Source organism: Falco cherrug, chromosome 7 (assembly GCF_023634085.1).
Source record: "Falco cherrug isolate bFalChe1 chromosome 7, bFalChe1.pri, whole genome shotgun sequence".
Classification (NCBI taxonomy): domain Eukaryota; kingdom Metazoa; phylum Chordata; class Aves; order Falconiformes; family Falconidae; genus Falco; species Falco cherrug.
In genome coordinates this window covers 32,982,803-33,004,986 of record NC_073703.1, presented here as the reverse complement: position 1 = coordinate 33,004,986, position 22,184 = coordinate 32,982,803, and the positions used below count along the sequence as shown (strand labels likewise).

Sequence of the window (22,184 nt, the reverse complement as noted above, 5' to 3'; positions counted from 1 at the left end):
ACACATGGGATTGTAGTGGAGATCTGCAGTCGCAAAGCACAACAAAGTCTGGACATGGTTTATTCAGTAAAACCAGGACTGCTTCTCCCTGGAGATCTCTGAAGCTGCTAACAAGAGCTGCTCTGACAAGCTGAACATGTAACATCATTTTAGTTATTGGAAAAAGCAACTACAAAGTGAATGCTATTGTCAGCTGCAGAACTGACAGGAAACCCAATTCTGAGATTTTTCTCACACATTTATGACAGAGCACTCCATGTCATAAATATTGTCATGATTACTGCACTGCTGAAAAACATTCCCCTACCAGAGTCAAGAAACCACTACTGAACTTCAGTGGATATAATGCACCAATTCAGGCTTCCTAAGGGTTGCTAAACTTTGTGTCTTCTCCAGCAGCAATGCCCACAAGGAAATGATGAAAAACAGCAAGCAAAGTTATGTCTGAGTAACTAAATATCCACTTCTCTGAACATGAATGTGCCAGAGCTAGGGAAACTAGGGAAGTATTTAGCATTACAGGGCTTTTGTTCAGTTTTTTTGTTTTCTCTCACACACACATGATAACAAATATGAAGGAACTTATTGCTGATTGTTAGCAGTGAAGCACAATTTTCTCCATGAAAGAAGGTCTGACCTTTCATTTTTATAATCCAGCTATTACTGACTGAACTTTTGTCAACTTCATATTCATTGGGATTTTTTTCCCCTTTATACCTGCACACAAAGTACTCCACAGCTTCTTACCATACTCTTGTCCATGCAGTTTGCAATCACTTCGATAAAACTTCATAGGAAGCATACATCTGACCTTCATTTGTACAGAAATACAGGAATTCCACACAGTCAAAGCTTCTGAACTGCAACGCAGATGCTTACTAAACCACCACTGGAAAAATGCTGCCTGTTTACTTACAGAGTAGAAACACCAAGGGGAAGAACATTTGAAAAAAAGGAGAACTAAACACTCGAGACAAAAATAAAAAGCAGCTAAAAGTCTCCTGAATGTCTGCAAAGTCTAGCACAGAGTAGCATAGTATTTCATTACAAACTAAGAAGCTCAAGTGTTAGAACAAGAATCAGTATTTTTAATATTTCTGGAGAATTTTAGCTGTGTTCAGAGTTCTTTTATCTGCATGTAAATGCAGTATGTCCAGAGCAGTATGTCACTACTGAACAGAATTAAAATGTCTTATCCCAGAAATCTTGGTTTTTTGTCTCTCTTCTCAAGGAAGCCACATGACACATTCAACAGTTTTATTTGGCTGCTGCTTATTCTTAGGAAGAATACAGACATTCCTATACTTCCCTTTTCCTATTGAGTCCCACATATATGGAAGACTTTGGGCAAAATTTTTATAAATTCTGAACCAATACACCAAAGACATTTTAAAGGTCATAATTTGTTCTAATTTACTTACAACCATCACCTAAGCTCCAGAATTAAATATAACCAAAGGCCAGCGTTACACTTGAGAGTGCCTTAATGCTTTTTTAAAGTTAACTGTTTTTAAATTAAGAAACCTTGTGCTAATTTGCACAAGCCAAGACCAAAATGCATATCCCCAGGTGAATCTGCTGCATTGCATCTGTAAGACCTTTGGTACTAACAAAGTACACATAATATAAATACTGCTGCTTTTAACAATAAAGTTAAAAACATTTCTACCTTATATCACGTCTATTTACAGGGAGATTAGATACTGAAAGGACTTACTATGATTGTGTCATTCTACAGCTTCTAAAGCTTTAACTTTGTTAAATTTGAGTGGCTCGGAACAGGATGGGGCACAGCTGCAGGGTTCTAGTACAGTCAAGCTGTCCTGAAATATCAGGGCTTGTTAACACTGACATACATTTAGGATGTAATATTTCAGTATCATGGTGTAATTGAATCCTGAAGTTCATATCCCAATGAAAATTAGATCCTTTCCCTGGCTTGCCAGAAGCACAGCTTTTTCATTCCATTATACTACACATCATCCCTAAGTTTTGTGAGAATGTTTATACTCTTTGTTGAGTTGCCCAGCTAGGCATTCTTAGGTGCTTTAAATACCATAAAAGAACAAGTCACCTCTCCTGCTGACTGGCTATACAGAAAGAGAGTCCTTCTGCTCACAATAGCTAGATGGGCGATGCACTGTGAACTTTCTAAGCATGCCAGTTGTAACAGATGCATCCAGGTGGACAGGGTTTTTCTGCTAGAAATCAGAAACAAGACCAATTACTTTTGTCACAAACTGTTATTTATTGAATGGTACTATACTTAGTATAAAGATACAAATCATGCCTCAAAAAAAGCTCACAATCTAAGTCATGGTTTGGCCAATACATTCCACAGAGAGATCAGAAGTTCACATCCAAAGTGAATTCTTGAAGTTTTGTTAACATTTGGGTTAGATTTAATATATTCTAAATAATAATTTTATCTTCAGTTTATCCACTGCATAAAGTGGAACTGCAGCAGAGAATCAAAGTTCCCTCAGCACTAATGCCTCAAACATTTACACATTTTTCTATACATCCCCAGGTATCTTTATATTTACAACCCAAACTGAAACACCAGAGCTCTAGAGCCACCCTTCCCCCATGTTCGACTTCGCAGTCCATCCAAACATGCCTCATGTGCATTATGCCTTACTGAACTTTCAGAGCTTAACTGTACACCATTGCTCATTAAACTCCCTAGAGAACCATCCCTTTGCTCGCTGCTTTCCAAAGCTCCAGATGTCATAAAAAAATAGAAAACCAAAAATCACCTTCAAACCAGAACTTGCATGGAAACTACACCTCAACTAACAATGCATTTCTGTCAAGTTAGCACAATGGATCTCCTAACTATATTGACAGGTTTCTCCACTGTAGGTTTACATAAGCCTGAGGTAAGGCTTGTAGCTAAGGGTGAGCAACATCAAACAGATGGTCATTATACTTTGTGAAAAAAAGAAGGTTCTGTGTTACAGTCACCCATGAAGCAAATTTTACTTGCCAGAATGTGCAACTAACATTAAAAATACATTTTCACAGGATCCAGTTAGTAACTCCTATTTAGTAGTGCCAAAACTAGCCCCTAAGAGCAAATACTCTTAGAAGACCACTGACGGGTGCAAGCACCCTGCCTGGTAAGGCTGCACCTTCAGAGAGCATCCATCGCAAGTATGGCAGGGCCAAACAAGACTACAATTCCTTCCCACCCCCCAAGCACTCAGCCCCGTCAACACCAGTCTTCCCCCGTCCTTGCTGCACCTTCCTGCGAAGGGGTGACCTCAGCCACCTGGCAGGAGGCCAGGCGGCCATCACAACCGTCAGGAACATGTGCAGAAGCGACCGGGCAACAAGAGACGGTCACATCTTCCCCCCCCCCCCCCCCCTTCCCCCGGGCTTTACCCCAAATGCGTCACGGGCAGCAGGGGATGATTAATGGCGGCGAAGCAACGCCTTCCTCCGAGGGATGCGCAGCGACCCGGGTCCCGCCCGCACCGGCTGAGGAACCGGCGTAAAGGGAAAGCGGCACGGGCGGCGCCTGCAGCCCCTACCTGCAGCCCCAGCGGCGTCTCTGCTGGGGCGTTCGGCACCGACCGCGGCGGGCGGGCCGCCTCAGCGCCGCCCCTCGACTCCAGCGGGCTCCGCGGGGAGAGCAGCAGCAGAACGGCCGCGGGAGGGGCCGCGCCGCACCGGGCCGCGCCGCTCGGCTCCGCCGCGCTCTCCCGGCGGGCAGCTCCACCGCGCGCCGCCAGCAGAGGCGCCGCCGCTTCACTTCCGGGTCCGGCCGGGCCCGCTCCTGCGCCATCGCCGCCGAGCGGGAGAGGGGGCGCCGCGGCCACCACCGCCATCCGACGCGGGGGTAGGCCGCGAAGAAGAAACGAGGTGCGGCCCCTTCAAAGCGCGGGAGGCTGCTTCCTGGCGAGCCCGCCACTCTGCGGCGCAGCTCCCTCACCTCCCGCCACGGGAGCGACACCGACCACTCCCGCTCCCTTCCTCCTGCGGCCTAAAATGGGAAAGAGCCGCACACAAAATGGCGCTGGCAGGCTGACCGCGGCGCATGCGCGCTGTACGCCCCGGGCCGCCGCCGCTGCAGGACGCCGTCTCCGCCCGTCCCCGCCCCCTCCCTCCCTCTCGTCCCCGCCCCGCCGCGTTTCCAAGAGACCGCCAGCACCAATCACAGCGCGCGGTCGTTCCTCCTGGCCCCCGGCCGTGACCAGTCACTGCGTCCACAGCTACATCCGGATCCAGCTCCTACCAATCAGCTGCGGGGGGGCACTGACTTCACTTCAACCTTCACCAATCACCTGGCACTCCGTATAAGCACCAATAAAAAGTCTCCGTGGCGCTACCTGCGTCGACGGCTGGCCAATGTCTTCCGCTAGCCGCCCGGTGACCAATGGAGGTGCTGTCCGCGGCGCCCAATCCGAGCGGGGCAGTGCCCCCGGGGCGTCACGAGGGGGCCAATGGGAGTTCAAGCAGGACAGATTCTGCTCAACAGCTTGTTATTGGGCTCGTCGCTGGTGATTCGGTGCGAGTCCGGGCTGGAGGGGGTGGAGCGGGGCCGCGCTCAGCAGCCGCCGCTCGCGGGGCTGTCGTCGTCTCGGAGGGGGCCGCGGCGCTGGGAGCGCGGCGGAGCTGGGCCGGGCAGCGCGGGGCTGCCCACTTCGCTCCGAGTTTCCAGGTAGGAGGCAGCGAGGGCGGCGGGAGCCTCGGCAGCTGCAACTCCGCTGCCGTCCCGGGGGAGGGGGCGCGGAGCGGCACCGGGAGCTCCCCCTTCCCCCCCCACCCCCGCAGCAGCGCGCCCATCCGCCCCGCGAAGGAGCGGGGACGCCCGCCGCTCACCTCACGGCGGGGACGGGGACTCCCTTCCCCGCCGAACTCCGCCTCGCGCTCCCTCCGAGCGCCCCGGCCGCTCCCCCCGCCGCCGTCCCTGGGGCTGCCCCGACGCTTGGCGGCGGAGAGCGCCCGCCCGCGCCGCCCTCCACCCTCAGCCCCCCTCCACCCTCAGCCCCCTCTGCCGCGCGGCGCCGGCCCACCCCCGCTGCGCCTCCCCCCACGCACACCCCCGCCGCGTCCCGGCGGCTGCCCGGCCGGCCGGCCGGCCGCGGAAGGCGTCCCGAGGTCGGGAGCGAGAAGTCCGCCCGGCCGGCGGATGAGGAGGACGGGGAGGAGGGGCTCGGCGGCACGTCCCTTCGCGGGCCGCAGAAAGTTGCGAGGGCCGGGGAGGGGCGGGGAAGGCGGTGGCGGCGGCGGCTCCCGCCGCGCCCCCCCTTCCCCGGCGGGGAGCTGCCCGAGTGGGGCGGCGGGTTTCCCTGCCGGGCCGAACGCGCGCCCCGGCCCCTCCGCCCTGGGGCGGGGAGCGGGAGCAATGGCGACGTGACACACCGAGGGGCCGCCGGGCGGGAAGCGGCGGCCGCGGCCCCCGCTCCCTCCGCGGCCCGGCGGGGCTGGCACGGGCGGCGGCTCCCGCCCGCCCGCGCTGGGCTCCCCTCACGGCCCGGCCGCCCCCTCACGGGGAGACGCGCGGGTGAGCTTTCAGCCGCCCCCCCCCCCCCCCCCCCCCCCTCTTGTTTTGCAGCGTTTTCCCGTGTGCTGGTGGGGAGGAGAAGCCTTGGAGCTGGAATCCCTCAAATAACCTTCAAAGATGAAGGTAGGCTAACTCCGGAGCGGGGAACGGCTGCTCCCTTCCCCGGCCTTGCTGGCTGCTCTGGCGATTTCATTTTTAATCGCCCGTCTCGGCGGAGCAACAGTAGGATAACGCTGGCCGGGGTTTCGGTGCAGGCTGTAAATCCTGTTTCTGCTCTCCAGCTGAGGTGTGGGTGAGCGCCCCTCTTACCGTCTTGCAGTAGTAGTCTGAAAATTAACAACGTCTTTGAGTTGTTGTCCTTTGGGCTACGGTCTTTAAATGCTTCCTGTATCAGCAGCAGCTATTGCAAGTTGCAAAACCACAGCTTTTGTCCCGCCTTAGCTGTTGCCAGTTTTTTGAGTGCAAAGGCTTAACAATTGCAGTATAATTTACAAAAGAAAAAGTTCTTTTTTTGCTTTCGCAGTTGAAGAAATAGTAACACTTTTTAAAAAAAAAAACAGCAACAGAAAAAGTTGTATTATGCGCCAATTTTCTTCTTGATGGACATTTTCGACATGGTAATTTTGTCCTTGTTTATCAGTTGCTACAGGCACAATAAAGTGACATGTTGAGTCATGAAGTCCAGAATAAGGAAAACTGATGAGAAATACTTCTCTTTCGTAAAATGCATGAGTAATTAAGTTTTGATAAAGGCATTTTAGGAAAGAAAAATCCTAGTTTAACAACAGTTTGAAAATTACAGCAAATTTCTCCTATATAGAGAATATTATAGACTTAATGGTAAGTGTCAGGTTGATGGCAATCTCAGATGTTTTAAATAATCAGTGTTACTGGGTTGCCTGTAGCTGAAAAAAGTACAACTCTTTTATCCTGCCTTTTTGCAGTTCAAATATTTTCCTTTTGTATGCTGTATAGGAATGACTTGAATTAATAGTCACTCCTATACATTTTTACCATTTTTATAAGATGTTCCAAATATCAGTTCAATAGCCTCAAAGACATTTCTGGGAGGGTAATTAGGGTGACAAAATGGGGGGTGGGGTGGATGAGGGCATGTCAATATCACTGGCAAAACAAAACTTACAACTTCTTTGATGTTTTTTTTGTTTTCTGTTTCCTTTTAAAGAGCAGTGTGATTGCCATTCCAAGTACAGACACTGCTTATCACTTAAAAGTTAATAGGTCTAAAAGTTAAGATGTGAAATAAAATACATAACGATGCAGCTAAAAAAATAAATATGAAGAACTAAACTTTGCTTTTATTTTCTGTTTCTTAATAGGCAGCAGATGAGCCTGCCTACCTGACAGTGGGAACTGATGTCAGTGCCAAGTACCGTGGTGCCTTCTGTGAGGCAAAGATTAAGACAGTGAAAAGGCTTGTGAAAGTCAAGGTAGTACACTGTGGTTGTTGCTCATTTTATTAAAGCATTGTGTTGAAAGGGCTGTCAGAGAAGATCCTAGTCCTGAAGATGAGGAAATGTTCATCACTTCAGTATCGATTTTAAAGGATGCTTGAATGTTGTTTTTCATATTTTGGTGTTGGGTTTGGGGTGGTTTTTGTTTGGGTTTTTATTCTTTTTGAGGAGAGATGTTGGTTTTTTATGAACAAGAATGAACTTTCAGTTTACCTGTTCTTGCTGCTTTTTTCCTGATTATGGTTGCCTTCTGTTTGCTAATGCATCAGTTTCACAGCAGTCAAGTTTTGATGTCACAAATAGAGAATTATGGCTTTACATGAATAATAAGGAATAAGAGCAGCCTCTTCAGAAGCAGAAGTTCCATTTTATTCCAGCTGACATTCTCAGTTTTATAGCTTGGAATTTAAAAGGCAATGCCAAAATAAATCAACATAACAGGAAAAAAGATGTCAATAATTAGTTTCTCAGACCAGATTTCAGAACTGTCCAGGGTAACATTTTTTTGTTAAGTTTTGCACATCTTACTGTTGGTTCAAAAATGGCATGCTCTGGCTGTAGCCGAGTTTCTACACAGACACAGCACTGGCACGTAGTATTCCTTTGCGTTCATAGGTCTTATGCCAAAACAATCAAAAAAGAAAGTAATTATTTTGGTGTTGCAGTAGTGTTGTAAATGCTACTATGGGAAAACCAAAGTAAAACTTAGTTAAATAAAAGTTAAGAAATCCAAGTAAATACAGGAGTTGTTGTTCTGCTTTGTTTTGTCAAAATCTTCCCACTTCCTACTTTCTTGTTTGCTGTCCAGGATATGTAAATAAGGTATTAGTGACCCCCAAACTCCTGACAAATAGAGGTGAATGCTGCTTTTTAGAACTACACATCCAAGTTTTCATGTGCTTTAATGCTTAGATCAAGTAGAACAGGCTATCAAGTCTCTTCAGTTAAATACATAGAGCATACAAATTTATCAGAGTGCTTTTCATGAACAGGAAAAGAACCACTAAACCACAGTTCAGATATTGGAGTCTTTTCCGCTGTTCTTTATAGAACAGAAATAGACATTTGTGATGTTCTTTGAAATCTGTGTTAATGAGAAGCTCTGAAGGAAGCAGTGTGCTGCCCTTCCTGGTCTGACATCCTTAATTTTGTATCTGTGTTTTTGGTCTGATAGAGTATTTAGGCTGTTAGTAGGTGTGAGTTTCCTTTTCTCATTAGAATCATACGGTTTATTGCTCCATGGGAAGATTTGGAGTATACGAGGCTGCTGTGTCTTGGTGGAAATTCCTGTCACTGTACGTCAGTTATATTGTAACAACTGAAGTTTTAAGAAGCTAGGCCTGATACACTAATTAGGAGCCTGTAGGCACACCCCAACATGCTTGCCAGGAGTGCAGAGTGTCCAAAAAGTCCAGTAGTCTTTTTCTGAGTAGCAGGACAACCTGTATTCATCTCAATGCTAATAGGAAATGTTAAAAGAAAAATTGCATAAAGTGCATTGTTAACCTGAGTGTGTGTTAATACCAATGCTATTTCATCATGCTGCTAGTGTTACATATATAAATAAATACAGCTATAGTGTAAACTATGGTTTGGGGGGATAACTGGGGAAGCCAGGAAACTGGACTTCTTTATTAGGTGGCAAGGAGGTTCCTGGAGCTTTTGATTACTGAAAAAAAAGAGGAATTCTGGATTTTTTTAGTAGAAACACGATGGGTGTGTTTGCTATAGCAAATGGTAGTGAAACGGTTACCAGTGTTGACATCTAAATTGTCATCTTTTATTTTCTAAACTGTCTCTGCAAACTCAGGGATTGAAATTGCATGGGCTGACATTCACTCTGTCTCATCAGTGTTACCTTCTCAAAAGTAGGATTTTAAAGGGAGAAGCGTAGTTTACTTACACTGTAACTGATGCTTGTTGTCACTATGCTTGCAGTATTTCACCTCCTTACCATACAAAAAAATTCTTTTGCTCAAGGTAGGAGAAATGGTGGTATTGTGGTCAGTTTGCGATCTTTTGACACACATTTAATAAGGAGAACTTATTGCAGTTGTAGTTTAGTACTCAGTGTTGTCAATAAAGTGCTACAGCTGAAAGAGAGAGGAAAAAAACCCTTCTGATCTGGAAGCCAAATTCCAGGTATACCCTGGATTTTATCAATATCCAGGCTCACATCAAAACATATTTTCTTTACCTTGGAATGGCTGATGTTCGATTTGCCCTGCTCTTTATGATGCTTCAGATTTAATATTAAGTCTTAGACTTGGGGCTTCCTGTCAGTGAAATTGTCCATGTCAGGTGTTTTGCATTCAATAATGTTTGAGTCCATCTGATGGTTAAAGATTTATTTTCCAAATGAGGATTATTATTATTATTATTATAGATACAGTTTCATACACTTTTTCTATGCTATTAAAAGTAAGATACATATTAAAAAGTTAATTAATATCTTGCAGGTGGTCCTGAAGGGTGATAACTCAACTCAGTTAGTGCAAGATGACCAAGTGAAAGGACCTCTAAGAGTATGTATATTGCATGACTTTTTTTTTTTTTTTGTAAACACGTTAATTTATTTGTAAAATTCTAAATTCTGATACTGTTTAAGGGGATAGCTGTTCTACAGATTTTAAATCAAAGAAGGCTCATCACTTTAGATCAGATTGATTCTGAGTAGTCTTCAGTAGCTTTTAGAGGCTCTTTACGCTTCTCCATGGAGCATACTTCATATGCAAACAGTTTTGCATGAACAGTGATTTTTGTGTCTTCTTACAAGATACAAAACTTACAGGTAATGAAACTTCAAAAGTTCTTAAAAGTAATTAAGAGCTTGATTGCAAAGCTAAGTTTAAGCCTGTTAGACAATAGTAAATACAGTTTCTCTAACTACGTTTGAAAACAGTTCATGCGTTCTATATAAAAACATGTGCTGATTTATATTTTTATATTTAACAGTTGTCTGCTAAAATACCTAGCCACATTATAAAACACTGAACACAAACAGAGCGCTGTAGAGGAGGTCATCTTTTTTGTATGTCTTTTCTCTGTAGCTACCTTCAAGAATATCAATGCGTTTTTGTAGGCTGCTACTACAATTCTCGTCTAATGGACAGTATAATAATGTTTAAAGTATAATAAATAGTCATAATTGCATGCATATCAGTAATAAAGTAATAATTACTTTGAATATTTCCATTTTTCCAATTGGCCTTCTATTATTACTTGTGATGATGTAAGTCCTGTTGAAATGAGATGTTCTGAGTTTAGTACTGCTTTACTGTCTACTTACAGTTCAGCCTTCATACTTCAGGACCTTTGTTCTTACCAGCTAAGTAACTAAATTTTGAAAAGTAACATGAGTCTTTAAACAAATAAATCTAGCTTGCTGGGTGAATTAATGCCTACATGTGTTTTTCCCCATTATATGAGTTAACATGTAACCTTGAGATACTCCTTTTTGCAGGTTGGTGCAATGGTTGAAACCAAAATGCCCGATGGATCCTTTCAAGAAGGTGTTATCAGCAAGTTGACAGACGCTAGCTGGTATACTGTAGGTGAGTAGCCACATGCTTTCGTTTATAGTCTGTAATATTTGAACAATATATTTCTGATTTTCAGTAATAATGTAAGTAATTATATCTTGTAGTGCAAGATCTGAGATAGATTTTGGAGGGGAATTTTTTAAGTCTTCCAGGTCTTGTTTCCTTTTCCATTTAAAATGGAATGATAATTATTTGATGCTCAGTGAAGCTGTTGCACAGGTAGTTGCAGGCCTGAACAATCGGTGTTTTATTTGGCACAGTGTATGTATTCTGATGGAAGTTTCACTTGCTGGAATTCAGAATAACTTTTGCGGATTTTAAGACATAAACCTTATAATTGCACTTCTAGCTGAAAATCTGTGGCATGTAATGAATGACTGAAATGCAAGCCTTCTTCCACTATACGCAATCCCATACACACAAACCCCTGTTGGTAGTACCACTGAGCATTCTGAAGTTATTCCTGTTGTTTTATGTAGGGTTGAGGGTCAGGTTTTGTATGAAAGAACAGAAGACCGTATCTGTTTTTTTAGGAAAATAATTGGCACTTTACTCCTTAAAAAGAGGGAAGATTCATTTATAATGTGAATAACTGTTTGCTTTAAAATAATTTACGAATAATGATTATATCTAAAGTGAAATAGAAAACTGCTTCTCATGTTGGAGGCTCAAGCGCTTTTCAATTATTGAAATAGATACCTCAGAATGCCAGGTCAGCAAAATTTCAGAGTTGAACAAGAATTCATTACAAGATAAGTTTTATTTATTTTGAATAATTAAATGGTCATTCTGATCTAGTTTTTTCTGAAGCAGCACCCCACCAACATTCAAGTAATACAAGATAAGCAAACGAAAACCCACAGTATTTGAATCGGAGAGCTTTGCAAGCACCTGTCCTTTTTTCCCCAACTTTCTTATAGCAGTGGAGCATTACATTCACTAATAGTAGTATGGAGGGAACAAGGGAGCATTCTCCACTGAATTGTCCTGTACATGCTACTCTTCAGCATTGCTTTTGAGATTAGTACCCGTAAATTTAAACTGTCTCTTACCAGCTGCCTTGATGCCAGACATATTCAGCTTTACTTCATATTCTTCATACTCTCTTGAGGAGTCCTCTGTCCCATGAACAGTCAATTATTTTGATTCAATAACCCCTTTTTTAAGGTATGAAGAAGACATTTTCAGTAATCCAGCATTTCCATTGCAGTAGGTGAGGTTATGTTGTCTTTGGTGGAATGACGGTAAGCCTCTCATTGCAGATAAATTGTAAGATTTTATCATTTTATGATTGTTATTGTTACTGCATGCTTTAAATACAAGCAGGTTGACTTACCACTTCACAAAGCACACTTGTTATTTGCAGGATTATACTCGAGTGCAGATTTAAAATCTGCTTGGTTTAGTATTATGATGTGACATACTCAATGAAGAACACTGGACCTCCAGCTCTGCTTTGTCATAGATTTGTCTGCTTTGTCCAGCTCTGCTTTGACTTAGAGATTCACCATCCTGATACAGAAGAGATAAGAAATAGCCTTGCACCGATAATTTCATGGTTTATGAATTAGTGTTTCCATTTTAAAACTCTTGTTTTAAAGTAGTATTTTTAGCTAATTCTGTTTGAATTTTGACCAGAAGATTTACATCAGTAAACTAACCCTATATACACCTGCTCCAGTGGTTAAAAAAGGCTTTACACTCTATTACTTGATAAAACAAACATATTTGTCTTCTTACATTTGATAAATGAACTTGAAATCCCCTGTTTTGGGGATGAGTTTTGTCTGTTTTTTCTTTTCTCTCCCTGAGCAGGTACACTTCTGCCAAAAATCTTTACTTGATGAACTGGTAATTTGAACAGTAATACAAGCTCTGCCCTGTATTAGTGGAGTTTTGTTTAGATTTAACAAGTTGTTGAACTCTCCCCAGTAATGTAAGAGATGAATCATGCATGCTGTGATTCTTACTTTATAAATTTATTAAAGCACAGTTCCTCAGAAACTTGAACCAATGGATTAATTTATTATTGTAATTTTATTTTCAAAAAAAATATGTTTTGACAGGCAGAATAGGGAAAATAAACTCATCAGGTTTCCATATGCAAATGTATTAAGACTGCTAGGGTTTTGTAAAAATTTGGAGCTGGGGGTGTGGGTGGGTTTTAAGTAATCTTATGGCAAGTTAAATGCACAGTGCTGTAATATGGTAAGTAGAGTATATATACCTATGACTATAAAAAATGCAATTCTAACATGTTAGAATTGTATATACTACTTAGGAACGTTTTTGTGAGTTGTCTGTGTTGATGTGCTTATTGATTTTGAAAGCACAGGTAACATTGACCAAAGCAAGCAGATCATGAAGTTCATGTCATTAAGAAAATGGTAATTTTACTTTTAAAATTGGGAAACTGTTCTAGGTCGAGTACAGAAACACTGGGGTATGAAAAGTAAGCTTTATCTTTTGCTTGCTGCTTCCATTGTATCTTTGTAGGAAGTTTTGGGTAGATACTAGGTGTGTGTTTATGTTGCTGTGAAGCAGAGTTGAATTGGTTCCTTTTTAATAGATGGTGGGCTGTACTACTTGGCACTCTTACTGACTGATTCAGTCAGAGCTAGAGTTGAAAGGGAAGTGGATCAAACAGACTTCAGGTTTCTAGAATGTGTGGCTCAGTGTGGTCAGGCTTGAGATGGAAAGTATAAGGGAAAGCCTGCGTATCAGTAGTACATGCTTTTCCTGTACTATATATTTTCTGTATGATGTAGCATCTCTTTCTCAGTGATCTAAAAGTAGACTGATATGGATGGGGAAGCCAGTAACATATATAGACAAAAAATTTCAAAGTATTAAGTACAAATACCTGAAAAAATCCACCAAAACAAACTGCATGCCTGTCTTGTGAGAAGTAACGATGTTCGCTTTTGCAAATCAGGCTCTCTGTTTCAGATAAGTATCTAAAGAATTAATAAAGTCTGCTGAAACAACTTTCCTTTGTGTTCAGTAAGGTGAACCAGTAGAAATGCTATGTTGAGTTTGCTGTAGTAGGATACTTTGCCACCAGCATAACGAAAGAGCCACAATGACAAGCAGTTAAGTCTTACTTTAACAGTAACTCCTGCCTATTAGTGGTGTTCATGTACCCAAAATAAATAAGGATTTATTTTTATTGCAGCTGCCATGGAATCACTTTTTCCACTTACTTTTTTATAACAACGATGTTACTGTAGCCATTTAGTCATGTTGAAATTTTCATCTGTGATTTGGAAATAATTTTGAAATCACCTTTGAAATTCAGCTTTTCAGTATAAGTGGGTAAAGAAACAAAAGCTGTTTGGAGTGAAAGTTTTTAACAATATCTGGAAATGGCATTGTACAAGTCAGCCCTCATCTGCTCAATGGAATCTAAAGTGGCATGACACTAACAGCAGTTTAAGTTCTTTGGATAACAAATGGCTGGGTTAAAGATCTTAAAGGTCTTTTCCAACCTAAATGATTCCCTGATTTTGTGATGTTTTAATCTTTTAAATGCAATTATTTAAAATTAACTTACTTAATTTACAAATTTTAAAATGATGCATTGATGCTTTTGAAGTGCTGAGTATATTGCTAGGTGATAATTGCATAGCATTAGAATGGTCTATCAGATCTACTTTCAGCTGAGCCAGGTTTTAATTATGGCTTACTTAGTGTACCATCCACCTGATTCTCTGTTAACTTGTAAAATGCTTCAGGTAAATGCTGAAATAATGTCTCAAATGATTAAAAAACAAAAGAAAACCACAGCTCAGACCACACCTTACAAAGTGTGTAGTTGTATTTTCCTTCTTTCACATTCTCTCTCTTACAAGCACTACCAGAATTTCAGAAAACAGAAATACTTATGTATATGTTCTTTAAGGAAACACTTTTGTATCACTTCTGTACAGAACTAAAGTGATGTAATGTCTATATAAAAGTGAGAAACAGTATTTCAGTTCAGCAAGCATCCAAAGAGTTGCTTTTAGGATGGCTGGCCTTTTTTATTGCCCCGTCAAAATGACAGTGTCATCTCTCTTTTGACAAAACTCAGGTCAATAATCTGTATGTGCTTAGATCTTGTTAAGTGCATGTAATTTAGCCATACCTACAAGGTATGGTTGAGCAAAATAAAAAAAACAGAACACAGACACTGAGCCTTGTGCCCTGTATTTTGCTAGATAAAATCATGGGAAAATTTTTCTGAAGGGACAAAGAGAAAGATGTATTAACATTGCGTAATTTTTCCTCTGAAGTGAGTAGGAATTGGGGACAAAAAAAAAAAACAAAACAGTGAGAGGTACTTGCAGTTTCTAGCCGGCCTTGCTGTCTGCAGTAGAGCTTTATATACTGTTCAGAGTGAAAGGGAACATGAATCCGCATTTTCTGAGAATTATGGCTTTCAGGCTTCATCTGCTACTTTTATATAAGAGAAGACGTATCTTTTCTCCTTTGAAAAGGAGTTATCATGAAATGGCAGAATATTTTAACATAAATACTAAAGAATTTATTTTTCTCATTCTTTTCAACACTGCATGAGTCTGCAAAGCCAACAGCGTTTTTTTCTTTTTGGCTCTAGTATGGTGATACACATCAACATGGCCCAATTTTGGCTGTGCTGTAAGCCAGACACCCACTTCTGAGACACCTCTGAGAGCCCCATACCTCTGCTTGTGCTGCTCTCCGGCCTCACGTGGTGGTAACTTCCTCCTCTCATGTAGTCACTGTGGCAGTTTGCAGGGAGTGCTGTGTGAGTGTGCGCTGAGAGGAGTTACATACCTGAGTGCTCATTCCTGTGCGAGTGAAGTTTTGGGTAGTTGGCTTGAATTGTTCTGGAAATGAACAGCCACCAGTTGCATCGCTCTGACGTACTGCGTTTAGGAGGGTAGGTGACAGAAATGAAAGGTATTAAGTATTTGTTTCTAATCTTCTTTCGTGTTGCATGGGTTTTGAAAATTCCGATTCATAATTCTAAGAATATCAGAAAATGAACCAACAGTGATGTCCTAGGACTCTCAGGAGTAGGGTTGCTCACAGGAGCTATTTATAGTCACATTTTCCTATTTTTAAAAGTTTTCCTCTTCTGATGCTTTGTGGAGATATCTAACAGGAAAAATTGACTTGGTTCCAGTACAACTTTAAGTGCCTAACGTGTCTTACTCCTGCGTGAAGATTGCTAAAAGCTATCAGTGTCATTTCAGTCAGTTGTTTTCATCCATGCCAGAGGCTTACTGGTTTGTCTTTTTATAACTTGAACAGCACACATTCTGTAGTATGTGCAAGGCACTAGTCATGTCTGCGTAGCTGGTTTGACCAGTTCTTCCCAGTATCCTGTTGAGTTCTACATCGCAGAAGCATCACTTCATCTTCCGGCTATGCATGTGTCATCCAGGAATCCAAAACCACAGGTGCAGCAGGGGAACTGTCCACTTGCCCCCACTTCACTGATGCTCTAAACCGCCCTGATCCACCATAAATACGTTCTTTCAGTCTTCAAAATGTTACTTGGGTGAATTTTGAGGAAACCCCACCCTGTATTTGCCTTGAGTCAGACATACTGTTAAGTGCACCTATGGCACATAGAAACTGTGCAGTAGCTGTGTTGGTTGCTTTCTGGAGAATTTGGAAAAAAAAGAATAGTGCCACATTTTGTAGTCACATGAGTTTAGGCAGTGTGCGGGTAGAGGAGCAGATGGGATGGTGAAAAAGTGTGTTAACTGATCCTTGTTACAGATCAACTGGAAAGAGCCTTTGGTTATACACTCACCTTTGTTGCAATGTAGCCTGTTAAAAGAAAATTAAATGCTGTGTACAAACAATCCTGTAGGGAAAGCAGGGAGGTAGAATTTTTTCTGTAATCTCTTCATATGTAACAATAGTAGGATTACTGTAACATCTCAGAAAAAAGCAATTTCAGACAGTAGATTTTTCTTTGTAAGGCGACGGTCTTCTATGAGTAGACTCGGAAGGTTGCACTTCTGTGTTTTCAGTGATATTTCATATACATTTCCGTGGAAGAACTGAAGCTTATTTAGAATTTTTGTTTGTTTGTTTGTTTAATTGAGTTCTGTAGTCTCTCCAGTAACACAATAAACTGCAGTATCTTGCTCATAAGCCCTTTGACAGTGATGAATCCATAGTTAGTACAATCCTTGTCTACAGGGTCATTCAACAAGTAGTGCATGACTCTTGGTACTTTCTATATTTTTTCCACAGCTGAAAAACAAAAATCTGCAAAACTTGAACACAATCATCTAGAGATTCGTAGAGGGCATCTCTGGTAGTTCACAAGTTACTGCTTTGTCAGGCAGATAGTGAAAATAATTAATTGTACATAGTGACACTGGAGCAGTTTTTACTTCTTGGTACATACTTTGTCTTGGTAGATTTAAAAGTTTCTGAATAGGTTGTGAAATGAGAAAGAATTGTTTACTTGCTGCGCAGCATAGAATCTCATCCTTCGGGCAGCAACAATAAGATGGGCACCTATTTAGGCAGAAATCTTCAACAGGCTGCCGGCTTTGTTGGATTTGAAGTTAGCCAGCAGATGCAGCCTTGAGAGTTGGTTTCCTTATTTACTTGTCTGTTACAGGACTGCCTTGTTCTGGTATTACTGATTGCACTGTCTGTAAGTAATATCGTAACTATTATGAGGATGTTACTGCTAGCATCTTGCTATGTTCTCTTTTCTTTTTTTTTCTTTTTTTTTTTTTTAAATCGTAGGAATATTTATAAAAACAAGATGTTAAACTGATCTGCAGTACTTTGTGGCAAGTTTCTTCACTGTTCCTAAAAAAGATTTTGATTAGTCGACTTGTTAATATTTCTTATATAAATAAATTGGTGTTGAGACTGCATTTTTGTGAGGGCAGGGTTAGTATTCATTTTGTTAATGGCATACACAGGCCTGCTGCAGGTAGGGAACAGAAGATACCTTGGAAGATAGCTGCTCTTCAAGAGTGAGTTGAAAGTTGCACTTCCATTGTATAATGTGTTTTTGAGGTACTCAACTTTTAATCAAGAGAACTTTTTTCCTATATTTTGAGAACTATTGCATTGATTCCCACCAGGAGGCTTCATTTTCTTTTTCTGTCATAGCATGGGCTTGCCTAGGCTTCCACAAACAGAATAAAAATCAATTCTGTTTCTTCCCTGGTATTATCAACTGGGGTGCAGTAACATTCTGAAAATCTCCATTTTCCTTTCACTGTTTAAATATGCTTTGGATGGAGCATATTGAACTCCATTCTTGGGACTAGAATAAGCATTGTAATAGAGACTGTGGCTCCAGGTTGTACTGCTTAGTCATGGTTTTTCCCCCTTCTGTCAGTATTCGTCATTAAGCAGTATATTTGGAAGAAAGGTCCTGGCCAGCAGAAACATTGCTTTTCTTTCTGTCATTCCTACTTAGTTATATTGGCTCATCTTAAATACTAGTATGTAGGTTCCTGGCTCACATGTGTCATTCTCTTTCCAGAAGTATTTACTGAAGCAGTCAGCTGGTACACTGTTTCCCCAACAAGTATGTACCCACCCCAAAATGAGGCAATGGTTGAACTTAAAGGGCTTCTGCTTTTTCATAACGTGTTTCTTTGGAAGGGGCAGGTTTGTAAATTCCTCTTCTAAGGTGAATATTGTGGCACTTCAAACACATCTCTTGATGACTGCCTTACATGTGTATGGGGAGATACCTCTGTGTCTTCTGTTTCCTTCCTCTTCAATGCAACTGATAACGTTCACTAAATTCCTCCTTATGGAATACAACCTCTAGAATTTCTGCTGTTGGAGAATTTGGGATTGTAACAAAAACCTATTTAAGGAATGATTAATTAGTGCAAGTTATTCAACATTAACATTAAGTTTTTAATTTGTCTGTTAGTGCTAGGCATTTTAACTAAACAGTCTTACTTCTGGATGAGCTTAAAAAGAGGAATGAATTTGCAGCTTAAAGTGTATTACATTATTCTGACATGACTGCTATCATAGCATCGAAGTATTGCATAGCATTGAAATGTTCTGTCTGCCTTACTGCTTATGTTTATGAAAACCGTAATATATGATGCTGTGCATTGAAAAGACAGTCTCTTAAAGCCTCTGGGACTAGCATTAAAAAGTCATGCATAGGGTGGCAGTAATAGTATTTTAGTGGTAGGTTTTTCTTCGAAGTGAGTTGGAAACCACAAGGCTTACTTTGTTTAGGAAAGGTATGTATTTTTAAAGGTGCTGAGGCTATCAATGTATGTTTCTGATTACCCTTACAGTAAGGCACAAACAAGTATTTTCCCTAGAAGAGAAAAAAGTTTAATATAATAAGAATATTAATATATAAAAAGTTTAATAAATATTTCATGCGTTGTGATTAATTGGAGAGACTTCCTAATTGGCCTCACTTTAGTAATTCAGATAGTTCATATTTTCATGTGTAAAATGGTGCTGTCCTTTCTCCGTTGACACTTTACATCAATCACTAATTTAGCCAAGGAAATCTTTCTTATTATGTTGTTCTGTTACATACACATTTTGTCGTTCTGCAAAAATGTTGTTTTGCTCAAAGTTGTGCAGCTGTGCTGTCAGTTGCAGGTGCTCTTGCACATGTCCACAACATAAATTATTGTAGAATGAGCAGGCAATTTCTTGTATATCTAAAAACTCTAATGTTGTCAAAGAAAGTTTCAGTTTATCTTTGAAGCAGTTAAATGACTTCAAAATACCAAAAATATTAGTGCCTTCTGTTTCTGCCCTGCATGGTCCTTCTACCTCTTCCGCTACTAGTCCACATCAAGACAGAAAATTAAAGGTAACTGCCACATTTCTGTTTATCATTTTAAAAAGGCAAAGTCTTTTTAAGTAATGATAATGCTGTAGTATTTCCTTCTATATAACACCACCTAGTTTTCATTGTTGTCTAAAAGCATTTTTTATATTGAGCAGGTGATGTCTGTAGGGGTAGTTACACACAGATGATAAAAACTTTCTGTTTTTTTCATTTGTGTGTGTATATATGTATTTACATATATTTATGTGAGACTCCTTAGGGCTGGATATGTTGACTTTATCTATTCTATTAACCTGAGTGAGGGGTGAGAGGGAGAGAAACTTCAGTCCTGGAAGAAAATTATCAAGGTAAAATGGAATATTGGACTTGATTACTTTGAATCATGCACCCTTGCACTCTGCCATGCACTTCCTTTTCCCCAGGTGGGACACTCACATGGCTGCTTAACAGAAATTTTTCTACATTTTTATTTAATGGTTATGCTGAGTCTTACGCCTGCTGCAGTTCAAGAAGGAGGTCTGAAAATTAGTGATTCTCTGCCTTCCTCTCCTGAAGTTGTGTGAAAATTGCCTCTCATATGGAAGCAAGTACTCAATCCTTCTGGAAAGAGTGACTTTCCTTTTAGGGGTGGGAGAGGGGCTTTAGAAGACGCTTTGGGGTTTTTTTTGTTTTCTTTTTTTGTAGTCCATTTGGGGAATGCAGACTGGCCTGGCATTTTTTCCCTCTGTGTCAAAGGACAAGCAGCTTTTAGAGATCAGGCCAGTTCTGTACCTTCAACTGGAGAAAACAAAGAGCAATGGCAGGAAAAGGCTTGTAGGAAGAGGGCTGTTTTTGAGGCATGGGATAGACTAGTCTCCATTCAGGTATGAAGCTGGGAACAGAGCTGAAAGCATGACTGCCAGGCTCTGAAAGCATACTCATGCTTTCATTGTCTCCAGGTCTGAGGGGCAATTAGGAAGACTTGAGTATTCAGCATTAATTATTTTTTCTTCTATGTTGTTTTGCCCATAGAAATGAAATACAAATTTATGAAATTGACACTTGTGCAGTTGCATTTTGCAATCCATAATTACCTCATATTGGTAGGGAATATCTAATTTTGTGATTTTTCAAAGTTGTAAGTTAACTTCAGTGTTTGTTGTAATTGAGGAAAGCAGAATATCTGACACAGTTCTTAATTGTCAGAATTTCCTTGTGTGTCATAATTTAGAGCAGTGTGGTTTACTAGTATGTTTTACTTAATGGCCAGTATTGATAAGACATTTATCTTTTAGGGATGAAAAAATGATGTGTAATCTGATTTATGAATGGTTTGCTTGATTTCTTCCTGTACCATACTAGTTTTAATTATATAGGTAGAGCTTCCAAAATTGGAGATAAACTAGACTGATGGGTTTTTAATTACTTATTCACTATCAAGTATCAGGTTCTGTTTGCTTTTTTCAATAGTTACCTGTTGTTAATCACCAGCCATTTGTCCCCTGAAATGATTATTTGTGGAAAATTAGTACTTTGACTTTAGTTCTGAATGTGTTTTGACAAAGGATGATTGTAACCTGCTTTTAAGTCTCTTCAGAGCAATGAGAAATGGCACACATTGTTGAGTGCACAGAACACTTGAAAAACAAACAAAACAAAAAAGAAAATCCCAACCAACCAAACCGCTCTAAAACTTAAAAACGTGCCAATGAAATATTGTTATCAAAGTGTACAGAGAGCTGAGGAGTGGCACATTTGGAGTGGGTAATGAACTTAAACTTCTAAAGGGTGGCACAGATTTTTTTGTTGTTGTTAATGTAAATCTGTGACAGTGCTGAACTTCAGGATCACTTTGAGTGCTCTGGTGTTTGCACTTAACTGATCAATGGATACCAATGCTGAGTTAGCAATGCAGAGGGGAAGAGCTCATACTTTGTTTTCCCAGTTAGTGTGAAGTGTCACAGTGGTGGCTTCCTTGAGCTGTAAGCTAAACTAGAAGATTTTCAGAGTAACGTACTGGTATTGGAGTTGACAGGTCTTACTGGTATTTATATTTTTAAAGTTTTGAAATTATTGTTAACTAGTATAGCTAATTAGGCATATAAGTATCTGCTGTTCTTGAAATACTAGGTTTTTGGAGGGGGATAAATTAGTTGCTTTGTGTGCACAAGTATTACAAGCTGTTATAATAATTCAGTAGTGGAGCGTACCACAGCAGTATCTCTGCTCTGAAGATGGAGGAACCTTAAAGCTTAGCTTATCAACTTTAATGATATTTGTATTCGTACCTTTTTATATAGTTATTGCATTATTTATTGCAGTCTATGATTTTAATCTAAGATTATGAGAATGTGACTGTTCTATTTAGTTATTTGACAAATAAATGCTTTTCTTGCTGCAACTAAACTGTGTTTTTGCCAATAATACGCATAAATTTGATATACGTGCTAGCTTGAGAGATTTTATTTTTTTTAATAGAAGTATGCCAAAGTTATTATACTGGTATGCACAACACTTGAAACTCCACACCCACCCCTAAGTTCAGTACTGGCCAAAGCGTGTTTCAATCAATTTAAATATAGAGTAGTATTCTGCACTTTGACCCCATATAAATAAACTTTTACCTTACTGGAATGCCAGACTGCAGCCACCTGGTCTCTGCTCTTTGTAAAGGGCCTGTACACGTGGCTCAGACAGTGGGATCTGAACCAGTGCAGGGGGGAACTAGTAACTTTTCTTTCCTTCTCTCCAAGGAAATTCTCATGAAAAGGTTTTATTTAAACTGGCTAAAGAGTAGATACTTCTTAGGCAAAAGTTGCAGTAGGTTCATAGCATTCAAGTGTTGTTCAGCTGTGTATTGATGGAAAGTGATGAGACTTCCC

At 41.0% G+C, this 22,184-nt stretch overlaps 2 protein-coding genes across 3 annotated transcripts in view; one reads left to right on the top strand and one right to left on the bottom strand.

Moving 5' to 3' along the window:
* Nucleotides 1-119: 119 nt before the first annotated feature.
* Nucleotides 120-4,084, bottom strand: LOC129736572 (atherin-like). The gene is made up of 2 exons (XM_055717341.1): nucleotides 3,388-4,084; nucleotides 120-2,201 (listed from the first exon to the last, which is right to left on the bottom strand). Exons 1-2 carry the CDS (start codon nucleotides 3,831-3,833, stop codon nucleotides 2,030-2,032), a joined length of 618 nt encoding a protein of 205 aa, XP_055573316.1. The 5' UTR covers nucleotides 3,834-4,084; the 3' UTR covers nucleotides 120-2,029.
* Nucleotides 4,085-4,481: 397 nt separating this feature from the next.
* Nucleotides 4,482-22,184, top strand: part of ARID4A (AT-rich interaction domain 4A) — a 50,618-nt gene continuing 32,915 nt past the window's right edge. The window contains exons 1-5 of one of the 2 annotated variants that reach the window (XM_055717334.1): nucleotides 4,482-4,666; nucleotides 5,564-5,635; nucleotides 6,853-6,963; nucleotides 9,447-9,512; nucleotides 10,451-10,541. In XM_055717334.1, coding sequence (XP_055573309.1) covers nucleotides 5,630-5,635; nucleotides 6,853-6,963; nucleotides 9,447-9,512; nucleotides 10,451-10,541 — 274 coding nt within the window. In that variant the 5' untranslated portion in view covers nucleotides 4,482-4,666; nucleotides 5,564-5,629. The remainder of the gene's footprint in view (nucleotides 4,667-5,563; nucleotides 5,636-6,852; nucleotides 6,964-9,446; nucleotides 9,513-10,450; nucleotides 10,542-22,184) is intronic. The other variant, XM_055717333.1, reaches the window with a different exon arrangement.